The sequence below is a fragment of the Prionailurus bengalensis genome, chromosome B3, assembly GCF_016509475.1.
Source record: "Prionailurus bengalensis isolate Pbe53 chromosome B3, Fcat_Pben_1.1_paternal_pri, whole genome shotgun sequence".
In the NCBI taxonomy this organism is placed as follows: Eukaryota; Metazoa; Chordata; class Mammalia; order Carnivora; family Felidae; genus Prionailurus; species Prionailurus bengalensis.
Window position 1 is genome coordinate 17,177,211 of NC_057355.1, and position 23,977 is coordinate 17,201,187.

Consider the following 23,977-nt stretch of genomic DNA (forward strand, 5'->3'; position numbering starts at 1 on the left):
TCTGCAATGCTACCACTTACGTATGCCTGCCATCTCCCCCAAGGGAAGGAGGGGGTGCATGGAAGCCTTGCTCTTCAAGGTAAACCCTTGTGTGGCCTTCCAATTTTTAACCAGGTGCACACCTGGTGCAGACCTCTTCTGGGTTTCAGTGATCCCTTCGAGTTATAAACAGGGAGCCGCTCTGTCCCAGGGAGCTTCTGATTTAGTTAGATTGGGGGAGATCTTCATCAAAGTCCAGAATATGTGGCTCATTCGGGAAAGGAAGGTGGACCAAGGACAAGAAGCCACGATCCCGGAGGCGCCTGGGTGGCTCAGTCGGTTGAGCGTCTGACTCGGTATCAGCTCAGGTCCTGATCCCACCATTTGTGAGATCAAGTCCCACACTGGGCTCTGAGCTGACAGTGCGCAGCCTGCTTGGGATTCTCTCCCTCCCTCTCTCTCTCTCTCAAAATAAATAAACATTTTAAAAAATAAATAAACAAGAAGGCACCACCCTGGTCTCACTCCCTCCTCTGTTGTTGCAACAATAAACATAACACCTGCCCGGGCCTGACTCCATCCGTATGCATTAACCTGTGCTTCAAAGGGCACTTTGTTCACTGTGACTCACGGTCTGGAAGTCTTGACTGTTGCAGTTGAACCTTCAGCCAGATGCTGCCTCGCTGGCCCCAGGCTCCTGGGGGCTCCACCTCCCACAGGCGACCCCGCTCCTCCGGATGGGCCAACAGGAACTTCCTGCACACTGAGGATGTGCAAGAGTGAGCCAGGAAGGCCCGCCCCCTCTGCGTCTCAGGGGCGAGCACTTCCGGTTCCAGCCAAGGCCCCACCCCACCCCGGCTCTGCTCTGTTTCTGCTGCAGGGGCACCAGTGTTTGGCCTCCTCAGCTGTCACCCCTCATGCTCCCGCTTTCACCCAACCCATCTTAGCTGGGGCCACCATAACAAAGCACCACACGTTGGGGGGCTCCAACAACAGACTTCCACCGTCTCACGTGGTGGGGGCGGGAAGTCCCACGGCCAGGCATGGGCAGAGGCTTGCAGATGGCTGCCTTCCCACAGTGGCGTCGCATGACCTTCCCTCTGCACCCATCCGTGTCCCAGGCTCCTCTTTTATAAATAAGAACCACTTCTTAAGAATCTATTGGATCAGGGCCCCACTCCTATGACCTCATTAAATTCTAATTGCCTCTTTAAAGGCCCCACCTCCACGTATAGTCACATGGAGGGTAAGCTTTCAACATAAGACTTCGGGGGACCCAATCAGCCCTTAACATCCCCCCAACACTGTCCTCTCCTCGGGCACTGTCCCTCCTTATCCTGAGCCTCCCCAGCCCTCCTCTCCCACAGAACTACCAGCTCATCCTCTGCAGATGCCTTGATTCCAGTCACCTCAAGGCTTAAAGACTTCTATGTCCGCATTCACAGGGCGAGAATTTTCTCCGGGCAGTGCCCCAAGCCCAGCCAAATAGGCGGCTGCTCCTGGTCCCGCAGGTGCCCATGGGGACCCCGTCAGGCCCTCCCCTAATACGTCCCAGCCGGGGGCAACAGCACAGATGGAAACCTCCAGAGGGTGAAACTAAGTATTCGGAAAGTGTAAGCCAAACTAGCAGAGTGCTAGATAGAATGTTCTGCTCTCCTATCTTGACAAATATAACTTCATAACAACAGGGAAAGCCAGTTTCAAATTTAGAATTCTTGGACTCCTTGGAGTTTTGCACCAGAATGTGGCAATACTGAGGGAGCTGCCCCCCCCCCCCCAGACGGCCCACCCGCTTCTCTTTCTACCCCAGCCCCACACACGTACACAGCAAGGGGCCTGTGAATGCAAATGTGAACACCACGCCCACACTCCACCCACACCCCACCAACACCTGTCCGTAGGGTCTAAAGATACGCAAACTGGTGGCATGGTCCACCCTTATGTGCAGACCCAAGGATGGAGTCCACTGGGGCCCTCACGCCACTGGCAGGAACCCAGGGGTCCTGGTACCCTGAGTCAGCTTAGAAGGAGTGGTCTGGACCCAGGAAGGACTATACTCTTGGGCCCACAGACTCCTCACACCACGGAGAGAAACGCAGCTGCAAGAGGGCTTTAAAGCACAGGGCTCTGGCCTGCCCTTTGAACGCAAGAAGGAATCCTACCGGTCATGGGGCGCCTGGGTGGCTCAGTCGATTAAGTGTCTGACTTCAGCTCAGGTCATGAGTTTGAGCCCCACGTCGGGCTCGTGCTGACAGCTCCGAGCCTGGAGCCTGCTTCAGATTCTGTGTCTCCCTCTCTCTCTGCCCCTCCCCCACTCGTTCACTGTCTCTCTGTCTCCCAAAAATAAAAACATTAAAAAAAAAAAAAAAAGCCAGTCAGTAAAGTGTGCAGGTGGCACACACCTGAACCCAGTCCTGAACCTCCAGCTGCTTCTTTCTCCATGTCCTACCTGTTCACATACATGCCCAAGTACAGTCAGGGGTGACGTAAAAGCCTGAGGCCCCAACATCCTCAGCTGGGCAGCTCAAACCCCCAAGACACGATGCGTGCTTCAGAATCAGCACGTTCTTATTTTCTTTCTCTATGGGGCAGAGATAGAAAAGGGAAAAGCAGGGGGGTGCCTGGGTGACTCAGTCGGTTAGGCATCCAACTTCAGCTCAGGTCATGATCTCAGAGTTTGTGGGCTCGAGCCCCGCGTCAGGATCTGTGCTGACAACTCAGCCTGGAGCCTGCTTTGGACTCTGTGTCTCCCTCTCTCTCTCTGCCCCTCCCCCGCTCGCATTCTGCATCTCTCAAAAATAAATAAACATTAAAAAAAAAGAAAGAGGGGCGCCTGGGTGGCGCAGTCGGTTAAGCGTCCGACTTCAGCCAGGTCACGATCTGGCGGTCCATGAGTTCGAGCCCCGCGTCGGGCTCTGGGCTGATGGCTCAGAGCCTGGAGCCTGTTTCCGATTCTGTGTCTCCCTCTCTCTCTGCCCCTCCCCCATTCATGCTTTGTCTCCTTCTGTCCCAAAAATAAATAAACGTTGAAAAAAAAAAAATTAAAAAAAAAAAAAAAAAAAAGAAAGAAAGAAAAAGGAGAGCAGGGATCCACAAGACCCTGCAAGGGTACCTGCAGTGCTGGCTCTGGGGCGCCCTCCCCCCTCCGTGGAGACTGATACTTCCCTAGGGAAACCTGAGGTGGCCACACTGAGAGGCCAATGTACTCAAACCAAGGTCTCGGAGCTGACGCAAAAATTAGGAGAGAGAGAGGACAGGCATGTGGTTCTGGAACTTTGCAACACCTCAAAGTGAGCAACACAGTACAGGAATCCTGGAATGCTCTTTGCAGAAATTCAAGGCTCTTCAGAGTTTAATTATAGACCATGAGTTTGGAAATATAAAGAAATGACTAAACCTACTTGAAAATATGTTTTCACCTGCTTTTCTTAGGACTTTAGAGCAACAGAAGTTTCCTTACCTTCCCTACGTTTTCTCTCTTATCTCCTGATCTCCCCATACCATAACGGTACTGGAAACTCAGTACTAAGGGCCCAAAAACATCTGTATGACAAGAAGTGAAACGGTACCCAAGGTGGAAGGGGTGTACTTCACAGCAGGGGTGTGGGGAACCTAGAGAGAGGCTCACCAGAATCCGCCCCCCTTACTGACTTGGAACGTAATGTTTAAGACCAGGGCTTGTTTCATTTCCTCTGAAAAAAATATACATATATAAGGATTTCTCTTCCAGAACGTGAAAAGGGATTGTGATAGCTCATTTTAAGGGTCAACTTGACTGAGCCAGGGGGTGCCCAGATATTTGGTCAGACATTATTCGGGGTGTGTCCGTGAAGGTGTTTGGGATGAGATGAACATTTGAATCAACAGACTGAGTAAAGCAGATTGCCTTCCCTCATGTGGGCGGGCCTCATCCAATCAGTTGAAGGCCTGAATATAGAGGGAAAAGGCTGACCCTCCCACAAGTAAGAGGGAACTCCTGCCTGTCTGGTGAGCTGGGACATGGGTGTTTTGCTGCCTTTGGATTTGACCCAAAAACTTTTTGTTGGCTTTTCTTGGGTCTGGAGCCTGGCAGAATTTGCACCGTTATGACACCATCGGCTCTCCTGAGTCTCCAGCTTGCTAACTGCAGATCTTGGGAGTCTCAGTCTCCACACCATGTGAGCCAATTCCTTATAATAAATCTCTCTCGTGTGTGTGTGTGTGTGTGTGTGTGTGTGTACCCTATTGGTTCTGTTTCTCTGGAGAACCTTGACCAGTACAGGGACTCAGTAGGGTAAGAATGGAAGAAGGGGACTGCCTTCTGCAGCAAGAGCTACGAGGTACTTGGGGCTCAGTGCGGTCAGAGCTTGCCTTTGCACTCCAGCTGCCCTCCCAGACAAAGCTCCTGGGCTCCCTTTCAGTGTCTAGCTGAAAGGACTAAGTCATGGGCTCTTAAGCATCAAGTGAAACCGCAAAGGCCCTCTGAGCGCCCAGCACGTGCACTTCTCTGGATTCTGCTTCTCTCTGACGCCGTGTTTTTTATTGTTTCTAAATCCAGTTATTTCTAGGGCTGGGAAAGGCTCACCCCCCAGTGCCACAGCATAGTCTCATCTGTGCTGAAGCAACGGGAGATTTCTCAGGAGGAAGAGAAAACCCACACGCAGAGAGTGTCAAGGAACCTGCCTCCCCAGAACCATCTAGAACGCACGTGTTATCCATCACCGTTGCCCATACGTTTCCGCCTGACACAAAGCGGGTTTACCTTTGAACATGGCGGGAGAAATCGGCCAACTGATGCCCAGAGCCTCGTCCTCACGGAACGTCTCACAGAAGTCCTGCAGCATGGCCGTGCCCAGGCCCTGGCGGCGGTAAGTCCTCCTGACAAACACGGTGTCGAAGACGGGGAGCAGGTAGCATGCACCCGGGCCATCACCACACAGGCTGCCTGCAGGGAAAGGAAGAGACAGGCGCCGTCCCAGGCTTGCACCAAGCTGCCAGGGCCCTGCGGGACTCCCACACAGCCGGGTCACTGGTACCACCTAGAAGGGCTCACATCACTAAGACAAAAGAGCAGATCATCCCAAACCACCAGTTCTCCAGCCGACTGACCAGCCCACATGTTATCGATCACGAGGAGTGCAGCCCCCAGACTGCTGTACCGAAATGAAAAGCAAACGCAGGTGCATGTGCCATTCACGCACCCAAGACCCTCAGAAGCCGCCCGTGCTGTGCAGAGTTCACAGAGACACTGGAAGCCAATGAGGGGCATCTGGACATCAAGGTTTTCCGTGAACCCAAGGGATATGGGCTGGGAGACCCACCCAACACATCTCTAGGGCATGGACTTGTTTCAGTAACTCTAACAAGCAGTCATCGTGTCCAATTAAGACAGAGTGCATTTAGGGGTGCCTGGGTGGCGCAGTCGGTTAAGCATCCGACTTCGGCTCAGGTCATGATCTCACAGTCTGTGAGTTCGAGCCCCACGTCAGTCTCTGTGCTAACAGCTCCAAGCCTGGAGCCTGCTTCAGATTCTGTATCTCCCTCTCTCTCTCTATTCCTCCCCTGCTTGCTCTCTCTCTCTTAAAAATAAAGATTAAAAAAAAAAAAAAAGACAATGTGCATTTACCCCAAGCAGACTAAGTCCTGCCTCCCCTACAACATCAGTGACCTTGCTATAGCAGAGCAAGAGGGGCCACAGTTGGCACCCTTCCCACCTTTCCATCCTGAACTTCACTGCAACCAGCACCAATACCAGCACAGTTGCTGTTTCTGCAAAAGGCACTTGGCCTTGGCCTTGGCCTTGCAAGTTCACCTGCGTTGTCACCCTAACCAGAAAATCAATGCTACACAAAGCCTACTACATCACCTGTCTTACTTCCAAACGTACAAATGCCTGCACCCTAGATGCACGAAAACCCAGGAAAAGAAGTATGGAGCATATTCAGCTCCTATTGGAAGAAGTTTTTGTCCCTGTCAAGAATCAGATGGTGGGTAATTTCCCAAGCGAAAAACTGACTCCGATTCTGATCAGCCAGACTGAGTTGCAGGGATACATGCTACTGTAGTGAACTGCTTGCAAAAAATGAGCACAATTATTCCCCTTCCTATATCCACATCACATTACATGTGATTCTGAAGCACCTCCCATCAAAAATAGGGCCTGGCTTCATGGGGTCCAGTGCCCCTCTACTATTCTTTCTCAGATCCCTGCTACTCACTCTAAGAACACAACTGGACTAGCCTGCCACCATAACAGAAACATGGCCCGGCACCCTTGTGGTCCCAGCAAACATCTAGCCAGTCCCATGGAGCAGAGCCACCTACCACCCATCCCACCCAGCTGAGCCTCAGCAAAACTGTCATCCAAAAGAATGGTGAGCTGAACAATTGATTTGGTGCCAAAAATGAATGAAGAAGTAATCTGAGGCCAGTGATCAACACCACCCAATTCACTTGGGATGGTTAAGTGTAAAGTATTTGAATTTCACCCTCAATGTTCCTGAAATGACAGTACAAACTTAGGTTGGAATTCTGCAGTTGCCAACTTTTATATTGAGGAGAACAACATTCCCCAAATGGTAGTCTTCCAAAGCTGAGAAACATTAAAATTACATAAAGATACAATTCCTTAAAAAAAAAAAAGAGTCAATATTGGGGCGCCTGGGTGGCTCAGTCAGTTGAGCCTCCGACTTCAGCTCAGGTCACGATCTCACGGTCTGTGAGTTCGAGCCCCGCGTCAGGCTCTGTGCTGACAGCTCAGGGCCTGGAGCCTGCTTCAGATTCTGTGTCTCCCTCTCTCTCTTCCCCTCCCCTGCTCATGCTCTGTCTCTCTCTGTCTCAAAAATAAAAACATTAAAAAAAAAGAGTCAATATTTAGGGATATATTTAATAAAAGGAGCATAAGCCTTGAATACTGAAAAACTACAAAACATGGTTAAGGGAAATTAAAGAAAGGTAATAAGTGGGGAAATACCATGTTCATGGATTGGATGACTCAATACTGTTAAGATGGCAGTTCTTCCCAAACTGATCTGTAAGTTCGACACCAGTCCTATCAAAATCCCAGCAGGCATTTTTGTGGACATTGGCAAGCTGATACTAAAACTGACATGAAATGCAAAGTCTCTACAATAAGCAACCCAGTTTTGAAAAAGAGCAAAGTTGGAGATTTTACACTACCCAATTTCAAGGTTTCTTATAAAATCAAGGCAATCAAGTCAGTGGGATACAGGTGTAAGGACAGGCATGTGTTATCAATGGAACAGAAGTGAGTCAAGAAATAAATTCTTGGGGCGCCTGGGTGGCGCAGTCGGTTAAGCGTCCGACTTCAGCCAGGTCACGATCTCGCGGTCCTTGAGTTCGAGCCCCGCGTCAGGCTCTGGGCTGATGGCTCAGAGCCTGGAGCCTGTTTCCGATTCTGTGTCTCCCTCTCTCTCTGCCCCTCCCTCGTTCATGCTCTGTCTCTCTCTGTCCCAAAAATAAATAAATGTTGAAAAAAAAATTTTTTTTAAAGAAATAAATTCTTATACTTTTAATTTCAACGATGTTGCCCTTTTCCAATGAGAAGACAGTCTTTTCAACAAATTGTGGTGGTATGACTGGATGTCAATAAGCCAAGAACAAAAAAAAAAAAAAAAAAAAACAGGAAGAAGAAGCTGGAACACAACAGCCAGTCCAGAATTAGACCCACACAAATATAGTCAACTGATCTTTGACAAAGGAGCAAAGTAAAGTCACTGAAGAAAGGACAGTCTCAATAAGTGACACCGGACAACTTGATATCCACATGGAAAAAAAAAACAATCTAGACACACACCTTAAATACTTCAAAAATTTTTTTTAATTTTTTTTTCAACGTTTATTTATTTTGGGGACAGAGAGAGACAGAGCATGAACGGGGGAGGGGCAGAGAGAGAGGGAGACACAGAATCGGAAACAGGCTCCAGGCTCTGAGCCATCAGCCCAGAGCCTGACGCGGGGCTCAAACTCACGGACCGCGAGATCGTGACCTGGCTGAAGTCGGACGCTTAACTGACTGCGCCACCCAGGCGCCCCTAAATACTTCAAAATTTTTAACTTAAAATGAATCACAGCATAAATATAAAATGCAAAACTACAAACCTCCTAGAAAATACACAAGAGAATATCCAGATGACCTTGTGTTTTGTAACATATTTTTTTACATACAACACGAAAGGCATGATCCAGGAGAGAAAAAATTGGCAAGCTGAATTTCATTAAAATTAAAATTTGCTGGAGCACCGGGGTGGCCCAGTTGGTTAAGCATCCAACTCTGATTTCAGCCCAAGTCATGACCTCATGGTTTGTGAGTTCGAGCCCCACATCAGGCTCTCTAGTGTCAGTGTTGAGTCTGCTTCAGATCCTCTGTCTCACTCTCTCTCTCTGCCCCTCTCCCACTCTCACTCTCCCTCTCTCAAAAATAAATAGTGCACTTATTTAAAAAAAATTAAAATTTGCTGCCCAAATTTTTGACATGTGAAAGATGATGTCAAAAGAATGAAAAGACAAGGCACAAACTGGGAAAAAATATTTGCAAAAGGCACATTTGTCTGATAAAGGACTGTTATCCAAAATATATGAAGAGCTTTTAAAACTCAACAATAAGAAAACAAACAACGTGATTTAAAAGTGGGCCAAAAATCTTAATAGATACCTCATCAACAAAGCTATTACATATGGCAGGTAAGGATATCAAAAGATGCTCCACATCATATGTCATCAGGCAAATGCAAATTAAAACAATGAGATATCACTGCACACCTACCAGAATGGCCAAAACCCAAAACACTGTCAACACCAAATGCTGCTAAGGATGTGGAGCAATGGGAACTCTCATTCATTGCTGGTGAGAATGCAAAATGGTACAGCAACCCTGGATGAGTTTGGTGGTTTTACAAAAGCAAACAGAACTTGTTCCATATGATCCTTCAATTATGCCCCTTGATATTTATCTGAAGGAGTTGAGAACCTGCACATGAACGTTCACGACACCTATATTCATAATGGCCAAAAACTGGAAGCAACCAAGATATCCTTCAATATGTGAATGGATAAATAAACTATGGCACATCCAGATAATGGAATATGAGTCCATGCTGAAAAGAAATAAGCTATCAAGCAAAAAAAAAAAAAAAAAAAAGACATGGGGAAACGTTAAGGCATATTACTTAAGGAAAAGTCCCAATCTGAAAAAGTCTACATACTGTACAATTACACCAGTTATATGACATTCTGGAAAAGGCAACACTATGAAGGCAGCAAAAAGATCAGTGGTTGTTAAGAGGCTGTGGGGAGGGAGCAATGAATAGAGGGAGCATGGGGGTTTTCAGGGCAATGACGCTTGTACGATGCTACAAGCATCGTCCTTCTGCATTTGTCAAAACCCATAGAATATACAACATAAGGAATGAACACTAATGTAAACTATGGGCTTTAGTTAATAATAATGTATTCTTATGGACTGAACGGCGTCTCTTACATTGAAGCCCAACCCCGAGTACCTCAGAATGTGACTGTATCTGGAGACACAGACTTTACGAGATAATGAAGTTGGGGCACCTGGGTGCCTCGGTCAGTTAAGCGTCCAACTTCAGCTCAGGTCATGATCTCACAGTTCATGAGTTCAAGCCCTGCATCGGGCTCTATGCTGACAGCTCAGAGCCTGGAGCCTGCTTTGAATTCTGTGTCTCCCTCTCTCTCTGCTCTTCCCCACTCATGCTCTGTCTCTCTCTCCTTCAAAAACAAATAAAAACATTAAAAAAATGTTTTTAAAGAGGTAATGAAGTTAAAGCAAGGTCTTTTGAGTGAGCTCTCATCCAATTTGACCGGTGTCTTTATGAGAAGAGGAAATTTGGACACACAGAGAGATGTGCACACGTAGAGGAACGACCCTGTGAGGACACAGCAAGGAAATGGCCACCTACAAGCTAAGGAGGGAGGCTTCAGAAGAAACCAAACCTGCCAACACCTTGATCTTGGACTTCCAGCCTCAAGAACTGTGAGAAAATTACTTTCTATTGTTTGAGCCACCCAGTCTGTGGTATTTGGTTATGGCAGTCTAGCCAACTAATACGTGCACCAATATTAGTTTATGAATTGTAACCAATGCATCACAATATGTTAATAATAGAGGAAGTGTGTGTGTGTGTGTGTGTGTGTGTGTGTGTGTGTGTGTGTGGAGGAGGGTGGGGGATATGGGAGAACTCTGTACTTTCTCAATTTTCCTGTAAACCTAAAACTGCTCTTAAAAAAAGCCTATTAATGTTTTTAATGTACTAGGTATTTTTAAAAATTAAGTTGGACGCTTACCTCATATCACAAAAATTAATTCAAGATGGATCTAGGCATAAATATAAGTTAAAACTATACAGCTTTCAGGGGTGCCTGCGTGGCTCAGTTGTTTATGCATCCAACTCTTGGTTTCAGCTCAGGTCATGATCTCACATTTTGTGGGATCGAGCCCCATGTCAGCGCGGAGCTTGCTTGGGATTTTCGCCCTGTCTCTCTGTCCCTCCCCTGCTCATTCATTCTCTCTCTCTCTCTCTCTCTCTCAAAATAAATAAATAGACTTAAAAAAAAACTATAAAGCTTTCAGAAGAAAATAAAAAAGAAAATCGTCACAGAGTTCTGAGGGAGTCAGAGAGTTCTTAAATTCAATACCAGAAGCACAATCAATTGACAAATCTGACTTCATCGAAATTCACTTTTGTACTTCAAAGGAAACTGTAGGGAAGTGTTTATGAATCACATTTCTGATAAAAAAAAAAAGACATATCCAGACTATATAAACAACAGTTATAATTCAACAAAAAGAAAACAAACAACCAATTAAAAATGGACACATGAAACACTACAGTTTCAGGGATCATTTAAGTCTCTCGGAACATGCAGAGTAGCCTTGATCAGTGACAACCAAGGAAATTATTTGCTGAGAACACTTGCATTTGGTTTAGGACTTCAGATCGGTGGCCATTTGCTGGAAGAGTACAAGGAAAACATTGAATTCCTAAAGCTACTTAGAATCGGATGACTTTATGTTCAGGGATAGGTAACTCTTACCTAACCGAGTTGAATGTTTGTTTCAGCGCCATATGGAATAACGACTCTCAGTGGCTCCCCCCCCCCCATTTTTTTTTTCTGGAAACATGTGAGACACAATGTCTGCTGTTCCCAGCTATCTTTCTTGGCTATCATTCTCTCAATGTGCATTAAGTTCTTCTATCAACCACCATTAAGGTCTGGTACATCAACACTAAAAACTGATCACTGTAGAAAGAAAAAACCCGTTGCAAGTTTAACCTTAACATGTTTGAAAGTCTGAAAGCAGAACTTGCCTTGTAAGTTAAGTAAGTGAGTAAATAAATAAATAAATAAATAAATAAATAAATAAGAACGGACTGATGATCTGAATAGGCACTTTTTCAAAGAAGACAAATGGTTAACAATCAGGGGAAAGACACTCAACATCATTAGCCATTAGGAAAACGAAAATGAAAACCACAATGAAATGCTACTTTTGACCTACCATAAAAATGGCTATAATCAAAAAGACAAGCAATAATAAGTGGTGACAAGATGTGGAGAAATTGAAACTGTCACATAATGCGGATGGGAATGTATAATGGTAAGGCCACTTGGTCAAATAATCTGACAGTTTCTTAAAGTTAAACATACGCTTATCAAATGAACCACCAATTCTATTCCTGGGAACCTAATACATGCTACAATTTGGATGAACCTCAAAAACATTAAGTAAAAGAAGCCAGACACAAAGGACCACATATTGTATCATTCCATCTAGATGAAATGTCCAGGAAACACAAATTGATGGAGATGGAGAGCAGATAGGGGATTGCCTAGAGCTGGGATGGAAACACAGATTGACAGTAAACAGGCTACTTTCTGGGGTAATGGAAATATCCAAAATCTGGATGGTGGTGATGGTTACACAACTCTCTAAATTTTTTAGAAATCACTTACCATCGGCGAATTTTACGGGGTGTAAAATTATCCATCTATGAAACTGATGTTTAAAAGATACAATGATGGGCACCTGGGTGGTTCAGTCGGTTAAGCGTCCAACTTCAGCTCAGGTCATGATCTCATGGTTCATAGGCTTGAGCCCCACATCAGGCTCTGTGCTGACAGCTCAGAGCCTGGAGCCTGCTTCGGATTCTGTCTCCCTCTCTCTCTTCCCCTCCCCTGCTCGCGGTCTGTCTCACTCTCTCAAAAATAAATTAACATTAAAAACATTAAAAAAAATAAAAATAAAAAACAAAAGATACAATGAATTGTATTTAAAATGATATGGAGGGGCGCCTGGGTGGCGCAGTCGGTTAAGCGTCCGACTTCAGCCAGGTCACGATCTCGCGGTCCGTGAGTTCGAGCCCCGCGTCGGGCTCTGGGCTGATGGCTCAGAGCCTGGAGCCTGTTTCCGATCCTGTGTCTCCCTCTCTCTCTGCCCCTTCCCCGTTCATGCTCTGTCTCTCTCTGTCCCAAAAATAAATAAACGTTGAAAAAAAAAAAATTTTTTTTAAATAAAAAAAATAAATAAAATAAAATGATATGGAGTTACATGAAAAGGATACAATCAAGTGTAGAAAGAGAAAAATAGTAACCTTACAGTGGAGAAACCCATCAGATACCTCCCTTCAGTGATCAAGGTGAACATTGCCAACAGTAATGTAGGTATCATGTGCCTTCATGTTTGATGTGAGCATGTGAGGACAAGGACACTTCACTTTCCCCCAAACTCATATCCTAGGATAATCATGCGAAAATATCAGACAGACCTAAGTTAAGGAACATTCCACAAATCCCCTGACCAGTACTCCTCAAATGTGTGCAGGTCATGAAAGACAAGGAGACCCAAGAAATGGTTACAGATTAAATGAGGAAACTAAGGAGGTATGGAAAATATAGGCAAGGTGGTATCCTAGATCAGACCCCATAAGAGAAAAAGGACGTGGCTGAAAAATTAACCAACGTAAAAAAAAATTAACCAACGTTAATTTCTTAGTATTCATCCCTATACTGTGGTTACTGTGGTTACATAATATGTTACCAGCAAGGGGAGGTAGGTAAAGGGTATTTAATAGGAACTCTCTGAACTATCTTTACAACTCTTCCATAAATCTAAAATTATTTCAAAATGAAAAGCTGGGGGAGTCTAGGGGGCAGAAGAAACAAAAGCACTCCACCAGCTCTTTCTAAAGGCCAATCACACCTTCAGGCCAGTCAAATAAAATCTTTCTTCTAACATCAATTCCCAAAGCCAAAGAATTGGCTTGGCTTGGCTTGGTTTGGCTTGGCTTGGCATGGGGCACAGGCAATGAGCTTGCTGTAGGCCAATGAACTCTCCACTCATAATCAGAATATAAAGTCCAAGGAAATCATGCCACGTAGCATGGAACGGTTGGTAAGAACCCCAGCAGTGATTTCATTCATTCTACCCATTTTACAGACATGACAGCTAACAGGGTCAAGAAAGGTGAAAACACACACACACACACACACACACACACACACACACACACACAAAGGGCTTGGCTCCTTTCTGTCAGTAACAATTGCCCAACTACCTCTCCTCAGCTCACAAAGAGTCTATTGATCCCACAGCAAATTCAGACCAACCCATACCACCATAGTAACTGATGGCAGAACAGAGTCAAGAACCAAGACCTCTGGTGTCCCCTTCCTTCCTTCTGGCTGCTCCATGTCCAATATTGCCTTCAATGGCTACACAGGTTGTCTATACCTAACAACACTTAGAAGAGTAAAGCATATCCCAGATGGGCACTGTTCAAAATTGGAATAAAGATGCTATCTCTCAGGCAAGTTTAAATATCCAGAAAGGTCGTTTACCCGAGGATAACTGGTCCTGAAAAAAAAGGTGATGGGAACAGATCCATTGAGTCCACAATTCATAGTAAATGGTGGGAGTAACAAAACAAAACAAGACAAACAAAAAAACTATGGTAAAACACAAACCAGTCAGAATGACCAGCCCAAGGACGACCAGGTGCCTTAGTCAGCTGGGCGTCAGACTCTCGATCTCGCTTCAGGTCATGATCTCATGTTTCATGGGTTCAAGCCCCATGGTGGGCTCTACGCTGACAGCATGAAGCCTGCTTGGAATTCTCTCTCCCTCTCTCTCTGTCCCTACCCCATTCATGCTCTCTCTCTCTCAAAATAAATAAGTAAACTTAAAAAAAAAAAAAAAAAGAATGGCCAACCCAATTGGCTAAAATGGCAGTAGGATGAGATTATTTTAACCATAAATGCTGACAGGAAAAAAAAAAAAAAAAAACAAGAGAAGATGAAAATTAACAAGCCAAGCATCAGAATTTAAAAGGTCAGAAGAGAAGAGAAGAGAGACCCAAAGAAAATAAAGGGAAGGAGACAAGGAGGATAGAAATTTATAAAATAGAACACAAAAATATAACACGAACTATTTAAAAAAAAAGAGTTGCTAAAGTAAGAAAAAATGAATACCCCATACATAAAGTACATTAGGAATTAAAATAAAGATATCACTATGGATGTGGCAGAAATTTCGAAGGTAAGAGAATACAATAAATAACTATGCCAATAAACTTGGAAAGAGAGGAAAAGGACAAATTCCTAGGATAAAACAACCCACCAAAACTGATTAAAAATAAAAAAATAAAAAAAACAGATAAACTAACCTGTCCTATGAGCATTGAAAACATGGAATCAGAAGTTTCAACCTCTCCCACAGTGAACACACCAGGCCAGGTGGCTTTAACTTCTATCGTAGGCTTGTAGAACTTCTTACCAACCTTCCAGAGGAAAGCCTTCCAGAGAACAAAGAGAGAATATTCTCCAGCCTCATCTATGAGTACAGTACAACTTTTTAAGGCAAAAGAAAGAATGGCCAAGGATAGGAAAAATAACAGTAATTCTTGAACATAAAATAAAAAAAGCTTAACCCAGTATTAACAAACTGAATTCAACAGGGTACACAAAGTTAACTTAGATCGCTGTAAGGGGCTGGATTCTCTGCTCACCACCCTGGCTGTTCCTGAAGATATGCATGACCGGTAAGGTATCTACGATGAAACCATGACCAAGGGTCATGAACTAACACTGCACATAATGATGACTTTACCTTCAACAGCCTGGGAGGACCTGAAGAAGATACCTCTGAGAGAAGGAGACAAAACCTAACAGACTGAACGATGTGATGCCAACAGACTGTCCACTAAAAATACACACCCAACAAAACACAGAAAAAAGACCAGGAGGGTTACTTCACAAAGACAGGAGTGAATTCTTGGAATACCTAAGACAGAATTCACAGATGGTGCACCATGGGCAAATGATAGCAACAGGCAGCCAGAAAGTAATGGAAGAAACTGTATCTGCTTCGAACAGAGAGATTTGTCAGAAGGAAGATATAACAGGCAGGTGGCAAGACAACAGTCACAGCGTATTCCCACTGCCGGCTGTTTTTGAGAACTGAGATCTGGGCACCAGGAAAGTAATGATGTGGGGCCGCAAGGCACAAAATAACCAAGTGCCTGGCCAAAAGCAATGCTGCTCTTGGTGCATTTCCTTTTGCAAAGTAGCATTTGTGGGGGCTATGAAGCATCTGCCCAGGTCTGTCCTGTTAAACATAAGAAAATCTGTATCCGGGGCGCCTGGGTAGCTCAGCTGGTTAAGCATCCAACTTTGGCTCAGGTCATGATCTCACAGTTCATGAGTTCGAGCCCCATGTCTGGCTTTTCACTGACAGTGCAGAGCCTGCTTGGGATTCTCGCTCCTTCTCTCTCTCTCTCTGCCCCTCCCCCACTCTCTGTCTCCCTCTCTGTCTAAGTAAAGAAATTTTTAAATAAAAAAATAGATAAATAAACCAAAAAAAAATCTGTATCAGTAATTCGCCTCCTTTATAGATTACAGGAGAAAGAACCACTCCAGTTCAACATTACGCTGGACCCTGCACAGTATCCACTCCATATGGCATAAAATACGGAAAAATCATAAAAGCAAAAGAAACTACCGAGAAATTATAAAACTAAGAGGGAAAGTTTCGCAAGGTCAGCGGACGTAAGACCAACACATAAGAAGGAGGTGGCATTTCTATCTACGAACAACAATCAGAAAATAGGCTTTAAAATAAGATGATATTTTGTAGCCACAGGATCAGCAACCACAACAAACCTGGACAATACCAATGCTGATAAAGACGTGAAGAAACAAAAACTTTTTGCAGGTGACGGCATACATGCGTATGGCCATTTTGGAAGACAGCAATGCACCCCGGGGGGGGGAAGCGGAGGGTATGACTCACCTACAGCTAGCAGTTCCTCTCGTAGGTATACACCCTCGAGCAGCATTGATCGAATATTTTCTCATTATCACCAACCTAACGAGCCTTCAGAGGCATTTCCTCCTAATCTCCAACCCCCCCCCCCCCACCACCAAATTAAATACCAAGGAATAAGGCTTTGTTGGGTTGAGGTTTGGAGAGCCACAGACCATTGTATTATCTATGATTCTTTTGCTCCCCAAGAAAGAATGGTTTAGCTTGTTGGGGGCAATACCAACCCACTGAGAATGCATGACTTGGATGAGTGGTTCTAAAACCTCAGAGGGTCGATGGGATCACTTGGAGGGCTTGTTAAGACAGATTGCTAGGCCCCACTCCACCGCCAGGGTTTCTGATGCAGCAGGTCTTGGACAGAGCCTGAGGGTTCCTGGAGCCCATAACAGGTGAGCAGCACAAACTGAGTGCTGGAGCACGCCATCTGTTACGCATGATCCTCTGTGCAGTAATGAAGGGCTGCCTGGTGGTCTTGACCGGAAGTATCCAGGCCAGACTAATCCTTCATAAACAGGATGGATTATGATGGGGTGTCTACCCAGCCCACAGTCCTTTAAAACGGCCCCTGCCCCAGCCTCAGTTAAGGAATGAAGGCTAGGTGGCCATATCTAGACCACAAAAGCCAGTCCACCCATCCACAGTCAGTTGAGCGGAGAGGTGGACCCATGGTCCACAAGAAACCAATCCACAGGCCAGCTGGACCAATCTGATTCTTTTGAGGGAACTTAAAATAAAGTAAAACTAGGACTACAATAGATCTTGGCCCTTTAAGGCAGTACAGGTAGAGGCCCAGTGGGCATCATGGCAAACTCAAGTCAAGGTTACGAGGAAGAAGGAGGGGCGCCGAGGTGATTCAGTTAAGCGTCCAACTCTTGATTTTGGGAAAGGTCATGATCTCACGGTTCATGAGTTTGAGCCCCACAACGGGCTCTGCACTGACAGTGTGGAGCTTGCTTGGGATTCTCTCTCTCTCTCTCTCTCTGCCCCTCCTCTCTCTCTCTCTAAACAAATAAATTTTAAAAAGTTAAGAAGAGAAAGCAGGAGACGTAAGTGTGGGAAGGAAGCTGTTTGCAAGGATAAACGTGCAGCAGCCGCTGATACACATCACAGCATGGGAAGGCAGGCTGTGTCCCGTGCTCTTCCCTGCAGACTCCAACACCCCATCTTCAGGCGCATGACGGGACCCCCATTCCTCACAACAGCGGCCGTGTCTCGTCGGGCAGCAGCGTCAGTACCTGGACCAACACCACGCTCTCGCCACGCACGCCACGTTGGCTACTTATGATTCCACCGAAGTCCAGAAGATGGCACAAGGGGGTCCTGCCTGACGACACAACCCCGCAGGAGGTGCCTGGGGCACTGGGCGTCTGGGGGAGGGGGAACAGAAGAAGCCCCACCCCCCTGCCCCCCTTCGAGGAGCAGGGCAGCTGAGGCCACTTCATGGCATCGCTGCCGTCACCCATGCCTGTCTGGATTGCAAATCACCTAATTTAATGCTTTTAAGTGCCGCTCCTGGTTTTATGATTTGCATTAGCGTCGGGCTTTCAGGAATCTGAAATATAAAGCTGTTCTTTTCAGATTTTTATACAAAAGCAAAATACTTCCCAGCTCGGCCTTAAATTGGCCAGCTCTCCACTTACAGTCTGGTATTTTCTTCCCTTGAATGCTAACAGTCTTGTGGACTAGTGGTTTGAGAACAGAAGTTAAAGTAAAACCTCATTAGTTTTGATTATCTGGGGCTGGGGGAGAATTTCAACATAAAATAGTGAAATGGCTGAAGTGTCAATATTTCTTAAGAAAGGCAATCACTGAACGGCCAAATGAAGGGAGAAATTCAAACCAGCCTGTAAAGAAAATGGTCCCAAAGAGAGGTCTACCTGAAAAGCTCTCATTCGGTCTGTACAAAGGCACTTGTTTCAAACTGAATGTGCTCCTCAGCAATACAGAGGCACAAACTACTGATCTACACATGGATTTGGATGAATCTCAAAGCCATTATGCTGAGTGAAAACAGTCTCAAAATTTTACAAAACTATATGATTCCATTATATGACATTCTAGAAAAGACAATACTATAGTGATGGAGAACAAAGCAGTGGTTGCTGGGATTTCCTATGGTGGCAGGGAGGGTAGCGGATGACTAGGGATAACATGAAAGAGGTTTTGAGGGATATGGTGGATTTTATTCTGTATTTTTTTTCTTTTTGAGAGAGAGAGAGAGAGAGAGAGAGAGTACAAGCAGGGGAGGGGCAGAGGGAGAGGGAGAGGGAGGGAGAGAATCGTAAGCAGGCTTCATACTCAGCATGGAGTGTAACGCAGGGCTCAATGTCACAACTGTGAGATCATGACCTGAGCCAAAATCAAGAGTCATATGCTTAACCGACTGGGCCACCCAGCCGTCCCATTCTGTATTTGAATTATGGTTGTAGTTACATGAATCTATACATAAGTCAAAATTCATAGAACTGTAAAGCCAAAAAAAGGGTCAATTTTATTGTCTGATAAATTTTTTAAATACTTAAAAGTATGTGCCAAGAATGTGCCTAGAAACAATGCATACTTTTTTTTAATGTTCATTTATTTTGGAGAGAAACAGAGACAGAGACAGAGAGACAGAGAGTAGGGGAGGGGCAGAGAGAGAGGGAGATACAGAATCTGAAGCAAGCTCCAGGCTCTGAGCTGTCAGCACAGAGCCCAACGCGGGGCTGGAACCCAAAAACCTCAAGATCGTGACCTGAGCCGAAGTCAGATGCTTAACCAAAGTCAGATGCTTAAATAGGTGAACCCTGGCCCCTGTGATCCAACTGATGCAATGAATCTGCACATTTTCTCTTCCTCTCAGAATGAAATTATACACTGAAGCCCAGTTTGAGCTAAGTTAACAGATATTCTGAATCCAAAGGATCTAATCTCATGAAGGGAAATTGTAGCGGTACAAAGTTGAGAAGGATGCCATGTGCTATGCCCATACCCTAAGCACCAACACGAAAACTATACATAATGCCACACGACAAGCACCAAAGACAAAGCCAAGACTGACGAAACAACCGTTCTGAACTTGTGACTACAAACTCCTCCTGTAGTCCACGACTCCACATGTATCTGCCAGTGATTTTTCATAAATCATGTGTGCAAATAATAAAGCATAATAAAATAGATCTATTCCCTTTCTAAATTATGGGGTTTTTTGGCCTACTTGGATGCTGCTGGTATCAATCATTTCTTAATTTATCAAAATAAATCCCTCTCTCAGATTATAGAAACACATGGGAAAGATAGGAAAAAAAATTCTATGATCCATACCCGAACAGAGTCCCCAGCAGATAACGGTGGTGGAATGAAATGCTCACGCAAATCCCCACATGTAATAACTGTTTAAGAAATGTATTTAAGAAATCATTGAAAGATACCACAGGGCACCCAAAAGCACATAGGGGCCAGAGGAAAATTTAATTTCAGGAAATTGTGACTGGAATAGGGAAGACCTATGAGTTTGCAGCTTACTGGCCATGAGTAACTCAACCCCCAATGCTACAGAAAACATTGGTGGGAAAAGCTGAAATGCTACCAGCTAAAGTGTCAGAGATCAGATTCGGAATTAGGAAAGCAGTTGGGAATTTATTTTACTATTTTTTTTAATGTTTATTTTTTGAGAGAGACAGAGAGTAGGAGCGGGGGAGGAGGAGAGAGAGAAGAGGACAGAGGATCTGAAGAAGGTTGTGTGCTGACAGCAGAGAGCCTGATGCAGGGCTCAAACCCACGAACAGTGAGATCATGACCTGAGCCATAGGCAGACGCTTAACCAACTGAGCCACCCAGGCGCCCCTGAAAGCAGTTGGGAATTTAAAGGGAAAGACCTAGCAGCAGGAGAATGACAGAATGAGCTAGACTCAAATTCTGAGCAACTGCCCAAATCTTTGGCTTATAGCTGACCTACACATAAGCGAAGGAGCCCCCAGGGAACCCAGCAAGAAAAAAGTCAAAGACCAGAAAGATATCCACTTTCAAAAAAATGGAACTACACAGGATTAAATCATCTGTGAGTTGATGCTTTTTCTCAACCATAAACATTCCTCAACTGAGGCAGCTCAAGTGGCAGAGAGCTGAAGCCAAATGGGCTTGAACAGTGAAAGTACAGAGCCCCAAACCAGCAGCAGGAAAAAACAATAACAACAACAACAACAACGAAATAACAACAACAACAACAAAAAACAACAACAACAAACCCTCAGGAGAGGTAAGCTAAATCCAAATCTTTGACCACCGAATCTGCAGCCACAGGGAAGATCCCTACAGGGCTAGGCTAAAGAAACAGCCACAGGAAGTCAAACAAACAGATGTTAACAGCTGCACATCACAAAGGAGACAAAGTCTATTGTTTGAATCCAGGCAAATTGAATGATTACTAGGTCAAAAATCTAAAAATCCTGAGAAAACACACGCACACAATAGCTATAATGTTGGTATACTATAGCTGCAACATCTAATTTTCAACTAAAAATTATTCAACATGAAGAAAACAGGAAAGTGTGACCCATACTCAGGACAAAAAAAAAAAAAAAAGGCAGTCAATATAACTCACTTTAAATAGACCTAGATGTTGCATTTTGCAAAGGCCTCAAAACAGCTTTACAAATATATTCAAAGAATTAAAATAATTCAAAAAATTAAAGGGAAATATATAGAAAATCTCAACAGAGAAATGGCAACTGCAAAATAATATATAAATTCTAGAGTTAAAAGTATAACTAAAAATTTTCAATGGCTCAACAACAAATTGGAGACAGCAGATGAACTTTAATATATACCAGTAGAAATTACCCAACAAAGAGAGAAAAATGTTTGAAGAAAAATGAACAAAACCTCTAAGCCACAACTTAAGACATTATGAAGTACCTCACATACATACAACTAGAACCCCAGGAAAGGAAGAAGTAGCATAAAAAACAAATTGAAGAAATAATGGCCAAAAACTTCCAAAAGATGGTAGATAAATTAAAGATTCAAGGAACTCAACAAACCCCCAAAAAGATAAACAAAAATAAAATCATTCCTAGATATACCACAGTCAAACTACAAAAAAAGCAGTCAGAGAAAAACTATGTGTTATGTATGAGGGAATAACAATAAATAATCGGATGACTTCTCACCAGAAACTATGAAAGCCAGAAGAGACTGGAAAAACATATTAAAAGCACTTAAGGAAAAAAAAAAGCTTTCATTAATAATTCTATATCCAGCTAAACTATCCTTCAAATATGCCCATGAAATAAAATATATTTTCAGTAAACAAAGACTGTTTTTTTGTTGCCAACAGAACTGCACTACAACAAATTCTAAAAGAAGTACTTTAGCCTGTAGGAAAAATGACACTGGATGGCAACTGGGACCTATATTAAAAACATTTTCCTAAATGGGGCACCTGCATGGCTCCATCAGCTGGGCGTCCAACTTCAGCTCAGGTCATGATCTTGCGGTTCGTGGGTCGAGCCCCACATCGGGCTCTGTGCTGACAGCTCAGAGCCTGGAGCCTGCTTTGGATTCTGTGTCTCCCTCCCTCTCTCTCTGCCACTCCCCCACTCACACTTTGTCTCTGTCTCTCTCAAAAATAAATAAATGTTAAAAAATTTTTTCGAAAAAATTTTTTTCTAAAGGTAAGTATGTGAGTAACTATTTTAACTATATTTTTCTTTTATTTTTTAATCTCTAAAAGATATAACTACTTTATTAAAAACTATTAATCAACATTGATAGGTTTATAAAATAAACAGATCTAATATATAATACTCTATGTAAATAAAATGAGGGATAAACAAAAATACACCATTGCAAGATTTCTATATTTTACCTGAAGTAATTCAATATTAAATCTAAGTAAATTGGGAAAAGTTTAAGATGTATATGTAATCCTGGAGCAACATCTAAAAAATTTAAAATGCAAAAATATAGAACTAGAAAGCCAACAGAGAAATTAACATGAAATACTAAAAAACATCTGATTAAAATAAAAGAAGATATAAAGGAGGGACAGAGGAACAAAAAAAAAAAAAAAACACAAAACACAAAACAAACTGCAAAAGGAAAGGCCTCAGTACAACCAAATCAATAAATAAATGTAAATGGACTAACATCCCAATCAAAACATAGACATTATTTTTCTTAGATGAAAGAGAGAAAGCGCATTCACGCATTAGCAGGCAGGGGCAATGGGAGAGGGAGAGAGAACCTCAAGCAGGTTCCATGCTCAGCATAGAGCCAGATGTAGGCCTCCATCCCACGACCCAGGATCATGACCTGAGCCGAAATCAAGAGTGGGACCCTTAACTGACTGAGCTACCCAGGTGTCCCAAAAGCACTGGGGCACTTTTAAGACTAGATTTAACACCAAAGAGTCAATTGTATGCTGTCAATAAAATATATGCTTCAAATAATAAAGACATAAACAGACTAAACATAAAAAGCTACAAAGAGGGGCGCCTGGGTGGCGCAGTCGGTTAAGCGTCCGACTTCAGCCAGGTCACGATCTCGCGGTCCGGGAGTTCGAGCCCCGCGTCGGGCTCTGGGCTGATGGCTCAGAGCCTGGAGCCTGTTTCCGATTCTGTGTCTCCCTCTCTCTCTGCCCCTCCCCCGTTCATACTCTGTCTCTCTCTGTCCCAAAAATAAATAAACGTTGAAAAAAAAAAAAATTTTTAAAAAAAGCTACAAAGAATGTATTCCATGCAAACAGTAACTATAATAAAAATGAAGTGGCTATATATTAATATCAAAAAAATAGACTTTATAATAGATATTAGTGAAGACAATGGGAACTTCAAAACAATAAGATGATCAATACATCAGATGGGTAGAACAATTATAAATATAGATTTGACTCATAACAAAGCTTCAAAACACATAAAGTAAAAACTGATAGAACTAAAATGAGGAAAAGATTAATTCATAATCATAAAGTCTTCAACAAACTCTGAAATTGATAGAACTAGACAAAAAATATCAGTAACAGTGCAGAAAATCTGAATATTATCAATCACCTTAACCCAACTGACATTTCCAGAACACTAAACCAATACCTGCAGAATACACACATTCCTTCAAGTCCACAGGGAATGTCTACCAATATAGACCATATACTGGGCCATTACACAACTCTCAATAGTTTTTAGAATATTAAAATGCAACGGACTACATTCTCATACTGCAACAATTCAATTAGAAATAAATAAATAAATAAATAAATAAATAAATAAATAAATAAATACATAAATAAATAAAACATCTGGAATAGCCCCCAAATATCTGGAAATTAAAAACCACTTTAAAACAACTCATAAAAATGACAACGTAAACTAGAAAATATTTGAACTGAATAATAATGAAAAGTGGTAAACTGATAAGACAGACTTCATCAAAATATTAAAATGTTTGCTCTTTGAAAAATACTGTTGTGCCAAAATAAAAATGTTTTCCAATACATTATCTGATAAAGAACTTACATCTATAACATGTGGAGAAACCACGAAGCTCAATAATAAGCAAATGGCCCGGTTAAAGAAATGGACTAAAATATTTAATGACTCTCATACATTGTTGTGGGCAGTATCTATATAATTATTGTAACAGAAATAGTTTCATTCTCTCTCTAAAACTAAGCTA

General features: G+C 43.5%; 1 protein-coding gene across 1 annotated transcript in view; it reads right to left on the minus strand.

Moving 5' to 3' along the window:
* LOC122468289 (protein FAM169B-like) overlaps positions 1 to 23,977 on the minus strand; it is a 91,169-nt gene that overhangs the window by 9,255 nt on the left and 57,937 nt on the right. Inside the window, exons 6-7 of the mRNA XM_043554777.1 lie at positions 4,721 to 4,903; positions 611 to 742 (exon numbers count right to left, since the gene is read on the minus strand). Coding sequence (XP_043410712.1) covers positions 611 to 742; positions 4,721 to 4,903 — 315 coding nt within the window. The remainder of the gene's footprint in view (positions 1 to 610; positions 743 to 4,720; positions 4,904 to 23,977) is intronic.